The sequence below is a fragment of the Staurois parvus genome, unplaced genomic scaffold (assembly GCF_062004578.1).
Source record: "Staurois parvus isolate SC_StPar_1 unplaced genomic scaffold, SC_StPar_1.0 ptg000401l, whole genome shotgun sequence".
NCBI lineage: Eukaryota > Metazoa > Chordata > Amphibia > Anura > Ranidae > Staurois > Staurois parvus.
The window spans coordinates 5,204,089-5,220,634 of record NW_028318197.1 but is presented as its reverse complement, the minus strand read 5'-3'; the positions used below and the strand labels follow the sequence as shown (position 1 = coordinate 5,220,634).

At 43.6% G+C, this 16,546-nt stretch overlaps 1 protein-coding gene across 3 annotated transcripts in view; it reads right to left on the bottom strand.

Annotated features, from left to right (window-relative positions):
• KIZ (kizuna centrosomal protein) overlaps nucleotides 1-16,546 on the bottom strand; it is a 257,345-nt gene that overhangs the window by 227,969 nt on the left and 12,830 nt on the right. For 2 of the 3 annotated variants that reach the window (XM_089686530.1, XM_089686531.1), the window contains exon 3: nucleotides 5,272-5,434. The exons of the other annotated variant lie outside the window; for it this stretch is intronic. In XM_089686530.1, coding sequence (XP_089542656.1) covers nucleotides 5,272-5,434 — 163 coding nt within the window. The remainder of the gene's footprint in view (nucleotides 1-5,271; nucleotides 5,435-16,546) is intronic. 3 annotated transcript variants of the gene reach the window in all.

The following is a 16,546-nucleotide window of genomic DNA, read 5'->3' as shown; positions in this document are numbered from 1 at the left end:
CTTGGCATCAGAGACTCCGCTCTCTCTTGGTTCTCGTCCTATCTATCCCAACGCTCCTTCAGCGTTTCCTACAACGGCGCCACCTCCTCTTCCCTCCCCCTCTCTGTTGGGGTCCCCCAGGGCTCTGTCCTTGGACCCCTTCTCTTCTCCATCTACACCTCCTCCCTTGGCAAACTCATACACTCCCACGGCTTCAACTACCACCTCTATGCTGATGATACTCAAATCTACCTATCCACCCCTCACCTCACCCCCACATTCTCCGCCCGCATCACTCACCTCCTAAACGACATCTCTGACTGGATGTCGCTCCATTTCCTCAAACTCAACCTCTCCAAAACCGAGCTTCTCGTCTTTCCCCCTTCCCGTGCCCCCCCCCCCCATCCTTTCCATCACTACCAACAACACCACCATCAATCCCGCCCAGCAAGCCAAGGTCCTTGGCGTCATTCTGGACTCAAACCTTTCCTTCCAACCTCATGTCAAATCACTCACAAATACATGCAGGCTCCACCTTCGCAACATCGCCAAAATACGCTCCTTCCTTACCCCAGACACCACTAAACTACTCGTTCACTCCCTGATTATCTCACGCCTGGACTACTGCAACTCCCTCCTCATCGGCCTACCCCAGTGCAAACTCTCCCCGCTTCAGACCATCCTGAACTCAGCTGCCAGACTCATCCACCTCACCAGCCGCTCCACCTCTGCCACCCCCCTCTGCCTCTCCCTCCACTGGCTCCCCATTGCCCAACGCATTAAATTCAAACTGCTCACTCTGACCTATAAAGCCATTCACAACACTGCCCCTAACTACCTCACCGACCTGATTCCCAAGTACCACCCTACCCGTACCCTTCGCTCTTCACAGGACCTCCTTCTATCTTGCTCCCTGGTCTCCTCCTCCCACGCACGACTGCAAGACTTCTCCAGGTCCTCCCCCATCCTCTGGAACTCACTACCCCAATCCATCAGACTGTCACCTTCCCTCCTCACCTTCAGGCGCTCCCTGAAAACCCACCTCTTCAGGGAAGCCTACCCCACCTTCACCTAACAGCCGCTGCCCTTCCCTCCTCCTACCACTCCATCCCCCACAGCCATTTCCTCCTGTACCTCTACCCCCTCCCTCCTAGATTGTAAGCTCAAAAGAGTAGGGCCCTCTTACCCCTTGTGTGCTGTTTGATGTTACTGTACTGTTTCATGTATTGTCCCCCCCTATTGTACAGCGCTGAGCAAACCCTTTGGCGCTATATAAACTCGATAAATAAATAAATAAATAAATAAAATTGCTTTTACATCCTATATGGGTGTAAAAGCAATCAATGTAAAAAAAAAAAAAAAATCTTCATCACCCCCCACAAGTAGTACAGTGTCACCATGGTGACACTGTACTGCTAGGGTGACAGTATGTAAAAAAAATAAATAAATAAAAAATAATAATATAAAAAAAATAAAATAAAAATCTAAAAAAAAATGTTTAAAAATTATAATTTTTGGTTATAAACTAATTTGGATTTTTTTTTTTGCTAAAAAAATAACGGAATAAATTTTGGCCAAGATTTAGGATGAAATAATATTTATTTGCAAAATTTTATTTAAAAAAACACTTTTTTTCAAAATTTTTGGACTTTTTCATTTACATAGTAAAAAAAATAAAAATCCCAGCGGTGAATAAATACCACCAAAATAAAGCTTTATCTGTCTCAAAAAAATGGTAAAAAATTCATATGGGTACAGTATTGCATGACCGCGCAATTGTCATTCAAAGTGTGATAGCGCTGAAAGCTGAAAATTGCCCTGGACAGGAAGGGGGTAAAAGTGTCCGGACAGGAAGTGGTTAAACTTGTCCAGTAAAAATTTTTAAAAAAATCAAAATGTCACCATAAATTTAGGCAAAATGTATTTTGCTACATGTCTTTGCTAAAAACAAAATCCCAATACGTGTAAATTAATTGGTTTATGTGAAAGTTACAGCGTTTACAAATGGCGGTATATATACTGGGATTATTTTTAATTTTTACTAGTAATGGAGGTGATCAACGACTTATAGCGGGACTACGGCGGGCATTCTGACACGGGGGGGATCTGTCTTGGTGTCCCTGACTTCCCCAGTGACACCAATACAGTGATCAGTGCTAATAAAAAGCACTGACACTGTACTAATGGCACCATGCAGTAAGGGGTTAACACGTGGGGCGATCCAAGAGTTAACTGTGTGCTCTTTTACATTGTGTCCTGTGTTAGTGCTTCACTGTAGGAGGAGCTGACAGGGAGAACTGTTTTGTTTACTAACAGTTCTCCCCCCTGTTGGAGATACTCAGCAATCACTGGGTGCTGGCGAGTAATCACTTGTCACAACCCAGTGATTGACAGCCGAGGCTGCGAATGACGGCGTGGGCAGGGCACGTACGCACCTCACACGCCCCCTACCCGGAACTGCAAAATCGTATATATATATATATATATATATATATATATATATATATATATATATATATATATATGTGTATATACACACACACACACACACACACACACACACACACACATACATACATACATACATACATATATACATATATACACACACACACACGATTCTGCGCACCCGTGCCGCCCTGTAGCAGTACTTCTGCTATAGGGCGGACGGGAAGCGGTAAATATCACTTTCAGGGAACTGGCTAAATACACAGGTAAAATACCTGTAAGAGATTTTTTTTTTTTTTTTTTTTTTTTTAGATGCCCAGGATTTGGAATTCTGCAGAACCGCTGCTTTAACAAAGTCAGCCCTGCCAGACATAACAAGACCCTCAACTTCCACTTCAGCATCAGTAAAGACTGGTCAAAGACAGTGGTTTTAAAGACACCCTCAGGTTGCCGATTTGTCAATGAGGCACCAGGGGTGCTCTGAAATGCGTAGTCACATCCACAGGGCCCTCATGACGTCACTTCTGCACCTGCGCCCTGCCTGCCCCATGGTGGTTATTGGCACTTCCTGCCTCGGCTTTCCTTCAGCATCCACAGCCTACCACCACCACACAAAGCCTGGCGGTTGCAACAGCAGGATGAGGCACAAATGGGAGAGTCAGCTGTTTTCAGTGGAGATATGCCTATGATACAATTCACTGAGTGAGTTGCCAATTCTCTTTTAATAAAGTGGATGTTATTAATACTACACTTAGCTGGTGCCCCCTCTCTTTCCTTCTGTTAACAACCACAGAGTCCGCTTTCTACTCTGGAGTGACTGTCATGAATGAGCTTTCCGATATTACCACTGGACTACATTTATTTTATGCTGGACCTTCATGGACTTATGTGGCTTGTCTCATTAGGGCCATTTAACCCTTTGCTACTAGCAGCGCCCTGCCCACTTCTCTGGTCAATCTACTTTCTATGCCAGGAATTCAATTTCTAAAACCAGTGAATACACAGCATTGTTAGATGCGCCCCCTGGATGAAGGCGTCATGATGGGGATTCCTTTATAGTGTATTGTGTCCTAGGTGTATCAGATTTTATTAAACTTTCCAATCTCTGCATTGTTTTGCTAGTGTAACATACACAGATCGATATCACTTGTAGAACCTAAAGCCCACAGTCCCTACTGCCTGCATATTCTTCCACTCTGAAGCCCTACCCGCGGCCCTTTGGCATATTATGTGTGGCCCTCGAACCTCAGCAGTCTGTAGTGGGACCTCTACTAGCCTCATGTAACATGTCCCAGTTTCATATTGTCTCCTGCAGTATATTCCCAGCATAAAAAGTAGCATGTCCACACTCACTGGCCCTCATTTCCTCTATTAGGTCTGCAGTTTCTGACAGTCTAGCGCATCACATATATTGAACATTATGTGCGGCACTATGGTGATGTCAGCGGCCGCATTTGAGGCCTCCCTTAGCTCATAGGTTGACAATTACTATTCTAATACAATAATTCTATGATAACATCATGTAAAGACTTATTATTATTATACAGTATTTATATAGCGCCAATAGTTTGCTCAGCACTGTACATTATAATGGGAGACAGTACACGAGACAGTACAATAACAATAAAATGCGATACACGAGGGGTTCGAGGGCCCTGCTTCTTGGAGCTTACAATCTAGGAGGGAGGGGATAGTGGTACAGGAGGAAATAGCTTTGGGGGATGGAGTGGTATGAAGAGTGGAGGAGTTCAGTAATTAGATGAGGGCAGGGTAGACTTCCCTGAAGAAATACGTTTTCAGTGTGCGCCTAAAGGTGAGGAGAGTAGGTGACAGTCTAATGGATTGGGGTAGGAAGTTCCACAGGATGGGGGAAGCCCTGGAGAAGTCCTGGAGAAAGGCATGGGAGGAGGAGACCAGGGAACTAGAGAGTAGGAGGTCTTGTGAGGAGCGGAGAGTACGTTTTGGGTGGTATTTGGATACCAGATCGGTGATGTAGTTTGGGGCAGTATTATGAACAGCTTTATATGTCAATGTTAGCATTTTTAATTTTATCCGTTGGGCAATCGGAAGCCAGTGGAAGGATTGGCAGAGAGGGGTGGCGGATATGGAGCGGTTAGTAGGGTGGATGAGTCTGGCCGCAGCATTCAAGATAGACTGAAGCGGGGATAGTCTGCGGTGAGGTAATTAGTTATTAGTGAATTTTAATGCAATGTAATGCTGTGCACGTCAAAACCACCAAGCCTGATATCATTGATATGATAGAACCTTCTGCCTCTTTATCCCTCCACCACTGAGAAAATGTAAGTATATGTGGGCTCGTGTAAAGAGCAGCAGTAAAGCCACACTGCTGAATACTATAAATTAAAAAAAATAAATAAATAAAATGCACATTTATACCAAACAGAAGTGTGCTTTACAAATTCTGGACTCTGAAACCAGAGTAAAGTACAGTGTTAAAAATTAGTGTAGCAAAAAAAAGGCTGGGAGGAGTGCCTAGTAATTTCACCTGTGAAAGTCATATTACCAACTTTTCTCAAATCAAATGACTCGCACTTCTCACCAGTAAAACACAAGCAACATTTAACAGTGAAAAAGCATGCATTCATTTTGTAAATTGGGTTTAACATACAAAATACCATAAAGGTTAATAATGAAAATGTGGCAAATGATCTGTGCAATAAAGCCTCAATTGAAATACAAACTTCATTTTCCATCCTAACAATGAAAACTTACAGTAAATCACAATGATGAAAAATAGTTTGATTCCTGTTTTAGTGAACTGACCCAATAGTTTTGTTTTGGGGTACAGGGGTGATTTACAGGATCATCCTTCTTTTATATTACCTTATTATCGTGAAATGTCTTGGAGTTAGAGATTAAAGCACTTAAACGACTTTCAATAGCATCAAATTCCTGCAAGAACGCTTTGTTTCGAAGACGAGCTTTTCTCTCCTTTTCACAAATGTCCTTCAAAGAATTTTTCAGTTTCACATACTTAAGATGAGATCTATAGAAAAGTTTAAAAATAAGATTAGCAAAGTAAAAAAAAAAAAAAACAAGAAGAAAGAGGAGTACCTATAATGAGCTTTGCCCATTCAAGGTAATGCAACATGTTCACCTTAAGGCCAGCCCCACCAGCAGCAGAACATATTAACCTTCCCATTATTCCTGCACCATTCCATTTGGTCATCAGGAGCAAAAAAGAGTTAGCGCTGTGTAAGCACCAAGTCATGACATTAACCTTAAGATACCCTACACCAAGGGCTTCCAAATGAACATAATGCAGAAAAAAAAAAAAATCACCGCCATGGCCACAGGTGTATAAAATTTAGCACCTAGGAATGCAGACTGGGTCGCTCTCAGTAGCTCAGTGAATTCAAGCATGGTACTGTGACAGGTTGACACCTGTTCAATAAGTCCATCCGTGAAATTTCCTTGCTACTAAATATTCCCCGGACAATTGACAACAGCAACTCTGCCACAAAGTGATAGGCCACATAAAATGGCAAAGCGCAGTCAGCTTATGCTGAAGCGCACAGTGTTCAGAAGTCGCCAACTGTCTCCAGAGTCAATAGCTAAAGACCTCCAAACTTCATGTAGCCTTCAGATGAGCACAAAAACAGTGCGTAGAGAGATTCATGGAATGGGTTTCCATGGCTGAGCACCTGCATCCAAGCCTTACAGCACCAAAGCGTCAGATGCAGTGGTGTAAAGCATGCCGCCACTGGACTCTGGAGCAGTGGAGATGTGTTCTCTGGAGTGATGAATCACATTTCTCTGTCTGGATTTGGCGTTTGCCAGGGAAACGGTACTTGGCTGACTCCATTGTGCCGAGCGTAAAGTTTGGTGGAGGGAGGATTACGGTGTGGGGGTTTTTGTCAGAGGTTGGGCTTGGCCGCTTAGTTCCAGTGAAGGGAACTCTTAAGGCATCAGCATACCAAGACATTTTGGACAATTTCATGCTCCCAACTTTCTTGGAACAGTTTGGGGACGGCCCCTTCCTGTTCCAACATGACTACGCACCAGTGCACAAAGCAAGGTTCATAAAGACATGGATGAGTGAGTTTGGGGCAGGGGAACTTGACTGGCCTCCACACAGTCCTCACCTCAACCCGATAGAACACCTTTGGGATTAATTAGAGCGGAGACTGTGAGCCAGGCCTTCTCATCTGACATCAGTGCCTAACCTCACAAATGCGCTTCTGGAAAAATGGTCAAATATTCCCACAGAAACACTCCTAAACCTTGTGGACAGTCTTCCCAGAAGAGTTGAAGCTGTTATAGCTGCAAAGGGTGGGCCAACTCAATATTAAACCCTACGGACTAAGACTGGGATGCCATTAAAGTTCATGTGCGTGTAAAGACAGGCGTCCCAATACTTTTTGGCAATATAGTGTATTATATATACACACACATACATACACACACTGCTCAAAATAATTAAAGGAACACTTTGAAAACACATCAGATCTTAATGGAGTAAAATATCATGCTGGACATCTATACTGATATGGACTGGGTAACGTGTTAGGAAAGTAAGGATGCCCCAATCTTTTGATGGAAATGAAAATGATCAACCTACAGAAGACTGAATTCAAAGACACCCCGAAAATCAAAGTGAAAGAATGATGCAGCAGGCTAGTCCATTTTGCTGAAATTTCATTGCAGCAGCCCAAAAGTAGTTTGTATGGGCCCACGTACTTGTATGCATGCCTGACAACGTTGGGGCATGCTCCTAATGAGACGACGGATGGCGTCCTGGGGTATTTCCTCCCAGATCTGGACCAGGGCATCACTGAGCTCCTGGACAATCTGAGGTGCAACCTGGTGACATTGGATGGACTGAAACATAATATCCCAGAGGTGGTTTATTGGATTTAGGTCAGGCGAGCGTGAGGGCCATTCAATGGTATCAATTCCTTCATACTCCAGAAACTGCCTGCATACTCTCGCCACATGAGCCGGGCATTGTCGTGCACCAGCGTAGGGTTTGACAATGGGTCCAAGGATTTCATCCCGATACTGAACGGCAGTCAGAGTGCTATTGTCTAGCCTGTAGAGGTTTGTGCATCCCTCTATGGATATGCCTCTCCAGACTATCAATGACCCATCACAAAAACGTTCATACTGAACGATCTTACAGGCAGCATAACCTTCTCCATGGCTTCTCCAGACACTTTCACGTCTGCCACATATGCTCAGGATGAACCTGCTCTCATCTGTGAAAAACAGAGGGTACCAGTGGCAGACCTGCCAATTCTGGTGTTCAATGGCAAATGCCAATTGAGCGCTATGGTGCTGGGAAGTGAGCACAGGGCCCACTAGAGGACATTGGGACCTCAGACCACCCTTATGAAATCTGTTTCTGATTGTTTGGTCAGAGACATTCACACCAGTGGTCTGCTGGAGGTCATTTTGTAGGGCTCTGGCAGTGCTCATCCTGTTCCCCCTTGCACAAAGTAGCAGATACCGGTCCTGCTGATAGGTTAAGGACCTTCTACGGCTCTGTCCAGCTCTCCTAGAGTAACTTCCTGTTTCTTGGAATCTCCTCTATGTTCTTGAGACTATGCTGGGAGCCACAGCAAACCTTCTGGCAATGGCACGTACTGATGTGCCATCCTGGAGGAGTTGGACTGCCTGTGCAACCTCTGTAGGGTCCAGGTATCGTTTCATGCTATCAGTAGTGACACTGACTCTAGCCAAATGCAAAATTAGTGGAAAACAGTAAGAAAATATGAGTAGTGAAAAAAATGTCAGTGGCCTCCACTTGTAAAACCATTCCTGTTTTGGGGGTCGTCTCATTGTTGCCCATCTAGTGTACCTGTTAATTTCATTAACACCAAAGCAGCTGAAACTGATCAACAATCCCCTCTACTACTTTAACTGACAAGATCAATATCCCAGGAGTTTAATTGACTTGATGCTATACCCTGTTTAAAAAGTGTTCCTTTAATTTTTTTGAGCTATATAGCATAGTGTGATTTAACAGCGCATGGGGCAAGGCAATTTTTGTGCAACAAACTTTACACAATGTGATTTGTCGACAACAATTGTGTCAAAACCACACCACATTTTAAGTGGCAATGAAAATAATGGCACCTGAAACTGCATTTTGCGATCACATCGATTCTGCCATGATCCCAAAACACCCAATTGTGAATTGAGCCACCCTGGCTCACATATATGTGATTCTGGATGCGTTTTCAAACTCACAGGTTTGCATGACAGGCTAGATATTATGTGTTCTTATTGAGGTGGTTCAAACAGATGCGATCCACATGCATTGTGTTTTGCGTGCCATTGCGAAAAGTGGCATGCGGAGATAAATGTTCATAGTTTTTGCACTTAAGTCAATAGGAGGTGTTTTTGCATTGAAGTCAGTGGGAAGTGTTTTTGCATGGAAGTCAATGGGACGCAATTTTGCATTGAAGTCAATGGAAGGAAGTGTGTGAAGCCAGGCGCCAGGACTCAATTTCTAGTAGCCATGGCAACCTGGCTCCTGGGATTTGTTGAGCCCTGTTCATACTGTATATATCTATATAAACTATATTGGCAAAAGTATTGGAACGCCTGCCTTTACACACACATGTACTTTAACCACTTCTTGACCGCCCTACGGTAGATATACTGCTACAGGACAGCACGGGTGCACAAAATCACGTACATATATGTGATTTTGCACCTTCCGGGTAGGGGTTGTGCGAAAATCACACGCGCGCCAAACCGCGCTGCCATTCACTGGCGCCTGGTGATTGACGACCATCTCCGATGGGGATGAGAACTGTTTGTAAACAAAACAGTTCTCCTCCCTGTTAGCTCGTGCACACTGCTTTGGAAGCCTGTACACAGCACAGCCATCCAAGGCAGTGTGATTACAGTGAAGCACAAACACACGGCCCCATAGCAAAACACACACAGCAACCCTCTGATCGCCCCTCATGTTAACCCCTTCCTGCCCAGTGCCATTAGTACAGTGTCAGTGCTTTTTTTTTTTTTTAGAACTGATCACTGTATTGGTGTCACTCGGGATGCCAGTGATACCAAGTCAGTTCCCCCCGGTGTCAGAATGCCCGCCGCAGTCCCTCAGTCTCGCTATAAGTCACTGATCGCCGCCATTACTAGGAAAAATTTAAAAAAAAATCCCAGTATATATACCGCCATTTGTAAACTCTATAACTTTCACGTAAAACAATTAATTGAAACATATTGGGATTTTTTTCTTAGCAAAGACATGTAGCAGAATACATTTTGGCCTAAATTTATGATGAAATTATATATATTATATTTTTTTACTGGACATGTTTAATAGCAAAAAGTCAAAAATATTGTTTTTACTCAAAAAGTGTCAGTCATTTTTTTTTTTAATAGTGCAAAAAATAAAAAAAAAAAAAACGCACAGGCGATCAAATACCACCGAAAGAAAGCTCAATTCGTAGGGGAAAAAAGGACATAAATTTTATTTGGGTGCAGCGTTGCATGACCATGCAATTGTCAGTTAAAGTAACGCAGCGCCGTAACACAAAAATGGACTGGTCAGGAGGGGGGGGGGGGGGGGGGGTAAATCCTCAGGAAGGCAAGTGGTTGATGGCAACCTAGTCTTAGTCCAAAAGTTTCAATATTGAGTTGGCCCACCCTTTGCAGCTATAGCTCTTCTGGGAAGGCTGTCCACAAGGTTTAGGAGTGTGTCTATGGGAATGTTTGACCATTCTTCTTGAAGCACATATGTGAGGTCAGGCACTGATGTCGGATGAGGAGGCCTGGCCCGCACTCTCCACTCTAATTCATCCCAAAAGTGTTCTATCGGGTTGAGGTCAGTCAAGTTCCTCCACCCCAAGGAGAAAGAAGGACTCCTCTATATAAATAGTTGCAGAGGAGGTTTCTTCTATCTGGTAGTGGAAAACTGATTTATAGTACGTGCTGTACATTGTATGTATTCTCGTCTTTGTGCACTGTCAGTGTTTTCTGTGGATTTATGGTCTCAGAATTGTTTACTTTTGGCACATGTGGGGTGTTTGGTCTTGGGTAGTAATTTTGTGGCCGTTTGGTCATTTTTCATTTACTGCTTTGTTGTCCTAGCACATCACTTGTTGTTTTATTTTTTCAGGGTACTTATGGATGGTTCATGCCTGCCTGGTGTTTGCCATGTGCTAGGGTGGTCATCTTGGGGGCAGCACAGTGGCTAAATGGTTAGCACTTCCACCTGGCAGTACTAGGATCGTTGGTTCAAATCCCAGCCACGGCACCACCTGCCTGGAGTTTGCATGTTCTCCCTGTACCTGCGTGGGTTTCCTCCGGGTACTCCGGTTTCCTCCCACACTCCAAAAGACATGCTGGTAGGTTAATTGGCTCCTGTCTAAATTGTCCCTAGTATGTGTATGTATGAATGTGAGTTCGGGACCTTAGATTGTACGCCCCTTGAGGGTTAGGGACTGATGTGAATGTTCAATATATATGTGTAAATTGACGGCGCTATAGAAGTACCTGAAATAAATAAATCTTGTGTGTATTCATTACTTGCTTTGTTTGTTCCACTTTTTCTGCAATTTGTCATCTTTATGTAGGAGCTGTTTTGGATAGCTTGATTTCAGCTAGGATTTTGCATATGTTGCTTTCTTGATTAATTGTGTTTTATTCCTTTTTTGATTTTTTTACCTTTTCCTTGTATGTGTCTTTTAACCATTGCACTGTGTGAGGTCATCACTAGAGGGTGTTGTTGGTGAGTGGGACTTTGTGTTTCTTAGTCTGTTCACATCTATGTTGTAGTGTTTTGAGAAAGATGGACTTCATCGAAACGTTGACAATAGAAACACTGCTGTTTTTTGATCTCCCTCCTCTGCAATTATATTGATTTATGGATTTCTTTGTAGGTGAACACCTGGGCATTTACAGTGCCTTGAAAAAGTATTCATACCCCTTGAAATTTTCCACATTTTGTCATGTTACAATCAAAAACGTAAATGCATTTTATTGGGATTTTATGTGATAGACCAACACAAAGTGGCACATAATTGTGAAGTGGAAGGAAAATGATAAATGGTTTTCAACATTCTTTACACATAAATATCCGAAAAGTGTGGCGTGCGTTTGGATTCAGTCCCCCTGAGTCAGTACTTTGTAGAACCACCTTTTGCCGCAATTACAGCTGCAAGTCTTTTTGGGGATGTCTCCACCAGCTTTGCACATCTAGAGAGTGAAATTTTTGCACATTCTTCTTTGCAAAATAGCTCAAGTTCTGTCAGATTGGATGGAGAGCGTCTGTGAACAGCAATTTTCAAGTCTTGCCACAGATTCTCAATTGGATTAGGTCTGGACTTTAACTGGGCCATTATAACACATGAATATGCTTTGATCTAAACCATTCCATTGTAGATCTGGCTGTGTGTTTAGAGTTGTTGTCCTGCTGGAAAGTGAACCTCCACCCCAGTCTCAAGTCTTTTGCAAACTCTAACAGGTTTTCTTCTAAGATTGCTCTGTATTTGGCTCCATCCATCTTCCCATCAACTCTGACCAGCTTCCCTGTCCTTGCTGAAGAAAAGCATCCCCATAACATGATGCTGCCACCACCATGTTTCACAGTGGGAATAGTGTGTTCAGGGTGATGTGCAGTGTTAGTTTTCCTCCACATATAGCATTTTGCTTGTAGACCAAAAAGTTCAATTTTGGTCTCATCTGACCAGAGCAACTTCTTCCACGTTTGCGGTGTCCCCCACATGGCTTCTCGCAAATTGTAGACGGGACTTCTTATGGCTTTCTTTGAACAATGGCTTACTTCTTGCCACTGTTTCATAAAGGCCCGATTTGTGGAATGCATGGCTAATAGTTGTCTTGTGGATAGCTCCTCCATAGTTACCATGGGACTCTTGGCTGCTTCTCTGATTAATGCTCTCCTTGCCTGGCCTGTCATTTTAAGTGAACAGCTATGTCTTGGTATGTTTGCAGTTGTGCCATACTCTTTCCACTTTCAGATGATGGATTGAACAGTGCTCTGTGAGATGTTTAAAGCTTGGGATATTTTTTTATAACCTAACCCTGCTTTAAACGTCTCCACAACTTTAGCCCGTGTTATCCGTGTTCCTTAGCCTTCATGATGCTGTTTGTTCACTAATGTTTTCTAACAAACCTCTGAGGGCTTCACAGAACAGCTGTATTTATACTAAGATTAACCACCTCCCGCCCTCCATATAGTCCAATGACGGGCGCAAGGTGGTTCTCTCGTTCTGGGAGGACGTCATAGACGACCTCCCATTCTCACCGCGCATGCACGGCTCCGTGAGCGCGCAGCGCGGCAATCGGAGGTGCACTGTATCCCTCGGAGACAGCAGATCACCGATCAACGGAAAGAGCCGAAGATGTCGCCTTGGTCATGTGATCAGCTGTGTCCAATCACAGCTGATCACATGTAAACATGGAAATGCCGATTATCGGCATTTCTCTCCTCACGAGCTGTCACGCTGACAGCTCGTGAGGAGAGGAGAGCCGGTAATTAGCATTCCACGGAGGGGACATGTACACTGATCATCAGGGCACTGATGATCAGTGTGCCCTGATGATCAGTGTGGCCCCAGAAGTGCCACCTGTCAGTGTCCATCAGTGTCAGCTGTCAGTGCTGAACAGTGCCACATGCCAGTGCCCATCAGTGCCACATCAAGGCCACATATCAGTGCCTACCAGTGCACATCAATGCCACATATCAGTGCCCATCTAAGCTGCCTTTCAGTGTCACCCATCAGTTCCAGTCAGTGCCACCTACCAATGCCAATCAGTGCCACCTATCAGTGCTGCCAATCAGTGCCGCCTATCAGTGCCCGTCAGTGCTGCCTAACAGCGCCAGTCAGTGCCACCTAACAGCGCCAGTCAGTGCCACCTAACAGCGCCATATATCATTGCTGCCTTTCAATGCCCATCAGTGATGCCTGTCAATGCCACCTACCAGTGCCTCCTCATCAGTTTCCATCAGTGCCACCTATCAGTGTCTATCAGTTCAGCCTATCAGTGCCCATCACTGCAGCCTCATTAGCGCACATCAGTGAAGGAGAAAAATCACTTATTTACAAAATTTTATAACAAAAACTAAGAAAAAACTTTTTCCAAAATTTCCAGTTGTTTTTGGTTTGTTTAGCAAAAAAATAAAAAACCTAGAGGTGATTAAATACAACCAAAATAAAGCTCTATCTGTCTAAAAAAAATGATAAAAATTTCATATGGGTACAGTGTTGCATGACCGCGCAATTGTCATTCAAAGTGTGACAGCGCTGAAAGCTGAAAATTGGCCTGGGCAGGAAGGGGGTATAAGTCCCCTCTAGGCAAGTGGTTAAAGTGATTGTAGTCTTTTTTTTTTCTTCTTTTAAATAACAAACAAGTTATACTTACCTGCTCTGTACAACGGAATTGCATACAGCAGCCTGATCCTCCTTTTCTCAGGACCCCCATTGGCACTCCTGCCCCCCCTTCTGAGTGCTCCCATACCAAGCTGCTTGCTATGGGAGCACTCATGCAGGTTCTATCCCAAGCCACGCTGCCTGCATCCAAAGACACAGACAGCGTAGCTCGGCCCTGCCTCCATCACAGGATTTGACCAACAGCAGCATGAGATAGGTACAGAGCTGGACCAAGTGATGACTCAGGTAAGTATAAAGGGGCAGGGGGGTTGGTGAGGGAGGGCAATTCTGCTACCTAAACATTTTGTACTTGAAAGCAGGGAATGTATGAAGGTAAAAAATCATTAGGATTTAGAACCACTTTAAGGCCCCTTTCAAATAGGCGTTCCGTATGTCCGTTTTTCATCTGTTCATTTACGGATGAAAAACGGACACCCATGTATTTCTCTGGACTAGTGGATGTAAATAGATGGTCATCTGTTTACATCCATTAAAGTCCAATTCCATTAACATCCGTTTTTTTGAATGGAAGAAAACCCTATTTTTTTTACAATGGCTGTAAACGGATGAAAACTGACGAAAAATGGATGTAAACTTATGAAAAACCGACGTAAACTGATGAAAAATTTATCCATTTTTTTCTTGGAAAAAACGTGACTGAACTAATGAAAAAAACAGACAAAAAAGGATGTAAACTGACAAAAAACTGATGTAAACCGACAAAAACTGGATGTAAACTGACAAAAACCGGATGTAAACAGATGAAAAACAGATTTAAACAGATGAAAAATGGACAAAAATTGATGTAAACGGATGAAAACTGATGTGAACTGATGCAAAACTGATGTGAACTGATGTGAACTGATGCAAAACTGATGTGAACTGATCCATTTGTTCTTGGAAAAAACGTGACTGAACCGATGAAAAAACAGAACACACGTGTGAAATGGGCCTAACTCTTCTAGTCAAATGTTCTTAAAAGTAGAACTAAAAGGCAAAATATTTTTTTTTTTTTATTTTGGATAGAGTAATGGAGGGTTATAACCCCTGTCAGGTTTTTTTCGCCATCCATTACGTAGATTTCCCTTCATTTTCTATCCCATAGCCAAAATATCAAGTGAGAGGAAATCCCTCCAAAGTGAGAGAATCCTTGGTTGTCATCAGAACTATTGTTCCAATTGGAAAATTTTCCCCACTATTACTTTTCTGAGGATAATTCAGAATTTGGGAGTTTCTTTAACTTTCACTTTTGAACAGTAAACAGGACAAATAGAGAGGGTGATTCTCCCTAACAAGGGCACAGACAGCAATAAAACCCTGACAGGTGTTCTAATCCATCTCTACTAAACTAAAAAGTTAGGTTTTGCCTTCAGTTATACTTTAAAGTGGTTGTAAACCTCAGAGATGAAATATGAACAAAGCATACAGTATCCCTAAAGAGTGTGTACTTGTCTCAAGTAAGAACACTAAGTGTCATTTCTGTCTGCTGCCTCATTCCTCTGTTATCAGCAATGAATCAATGCTTAAAAGTTTTCCTGACACTAAGAGAAAAATGGAGACAGGGGAGGGAGCTCCAGGATTGACAGCCTCAGCTCTGTTCCTGTGAGCTGTGTGTAGGGGGGGTGTGTCTCTTCCCTCCAATCTGCTCTCAGAGCTCCCCTCACTGAGCTCTGTGGAGTGTAACTTCAGCTCCCCACGCCCTTTTTTGACAGCTGTACAGGCTTTATAAATTCTGCACTTTTAAGGGATGTAGAGAAGAGAAGACTGCAGATTTTTTTCATCTCTGTGTATCACCTGAGGCCAGTCACTTCACTGGGTATATGAGAGGGTTTAGAACCACTATAAGGGCTCGTTCACACTTGACTGTTTTACCAACGCTTGCCAAATGCCCCTATAGCGTCTGGCAAGCGTTGGTCCGGCGTTTGCGGAGCGGTTTTTAACGCTCGCAAACGCCGCATGCGCGGTTTAGCGGCGGTTGCTAGGCGTTTGCCGAGCGTTAAAAACGCCCCACAAACGCCTAGAATGAAGTTTGAATGGTGTTACCGCTCCGCAAACGCCCCACAACCGCACCGCAAACGCCGGCCGGGGCGTTTGCGGAGCAGCACCATAGACTAGAATAGGAGGCTTCAACGCCTCCTGACTCGACCAGAGGCGTCCGTTTTGCCGCGACGCTAATGCTCCTGTTAGAACAGCACCATGTGCTGCAATGTGCAGAATTGTCAGAGGCATTTGGGAAGCGGTAAAAACACTTCCCAAACGCCTCTCTGCCGCCTGCACACAACGCTAGTGTGAACGTATCCTAAGGCAGGGGTGTCCAACCCTTTGACTTTCCTGGGCCACATTGGAAGAAGAGGAATTGGGTCACACATAAAATACACTAACAATGAGGATAGCTGATGAGCAGAAAAAGTCAGGCAGATCACAAGTTAATCACTCATATAGATAATGTACCTATCTGAGTAATAGAACTTCATTTTTTAAAAAATATTTTTATAAATGTGAAAGAGAGCAACATAAACTAGTGCGATAGTTGACGCTGTTTTTGATAAACGAATGCATCAGTATCTGGTTTGATGGACGTAGTAGCAATTCACAATGAATTCTCAAGGTGCTCATTAGATTTTTGCCCTTTGTGTGCTTTATCCTGGAAAATAGCTGCCCACAAATATAGGTGCTGCTGAAGATTGATGACATGAATAAGGTGTGATTGTGAAGAGTGAGATATTTTCTTTGAGAAGATT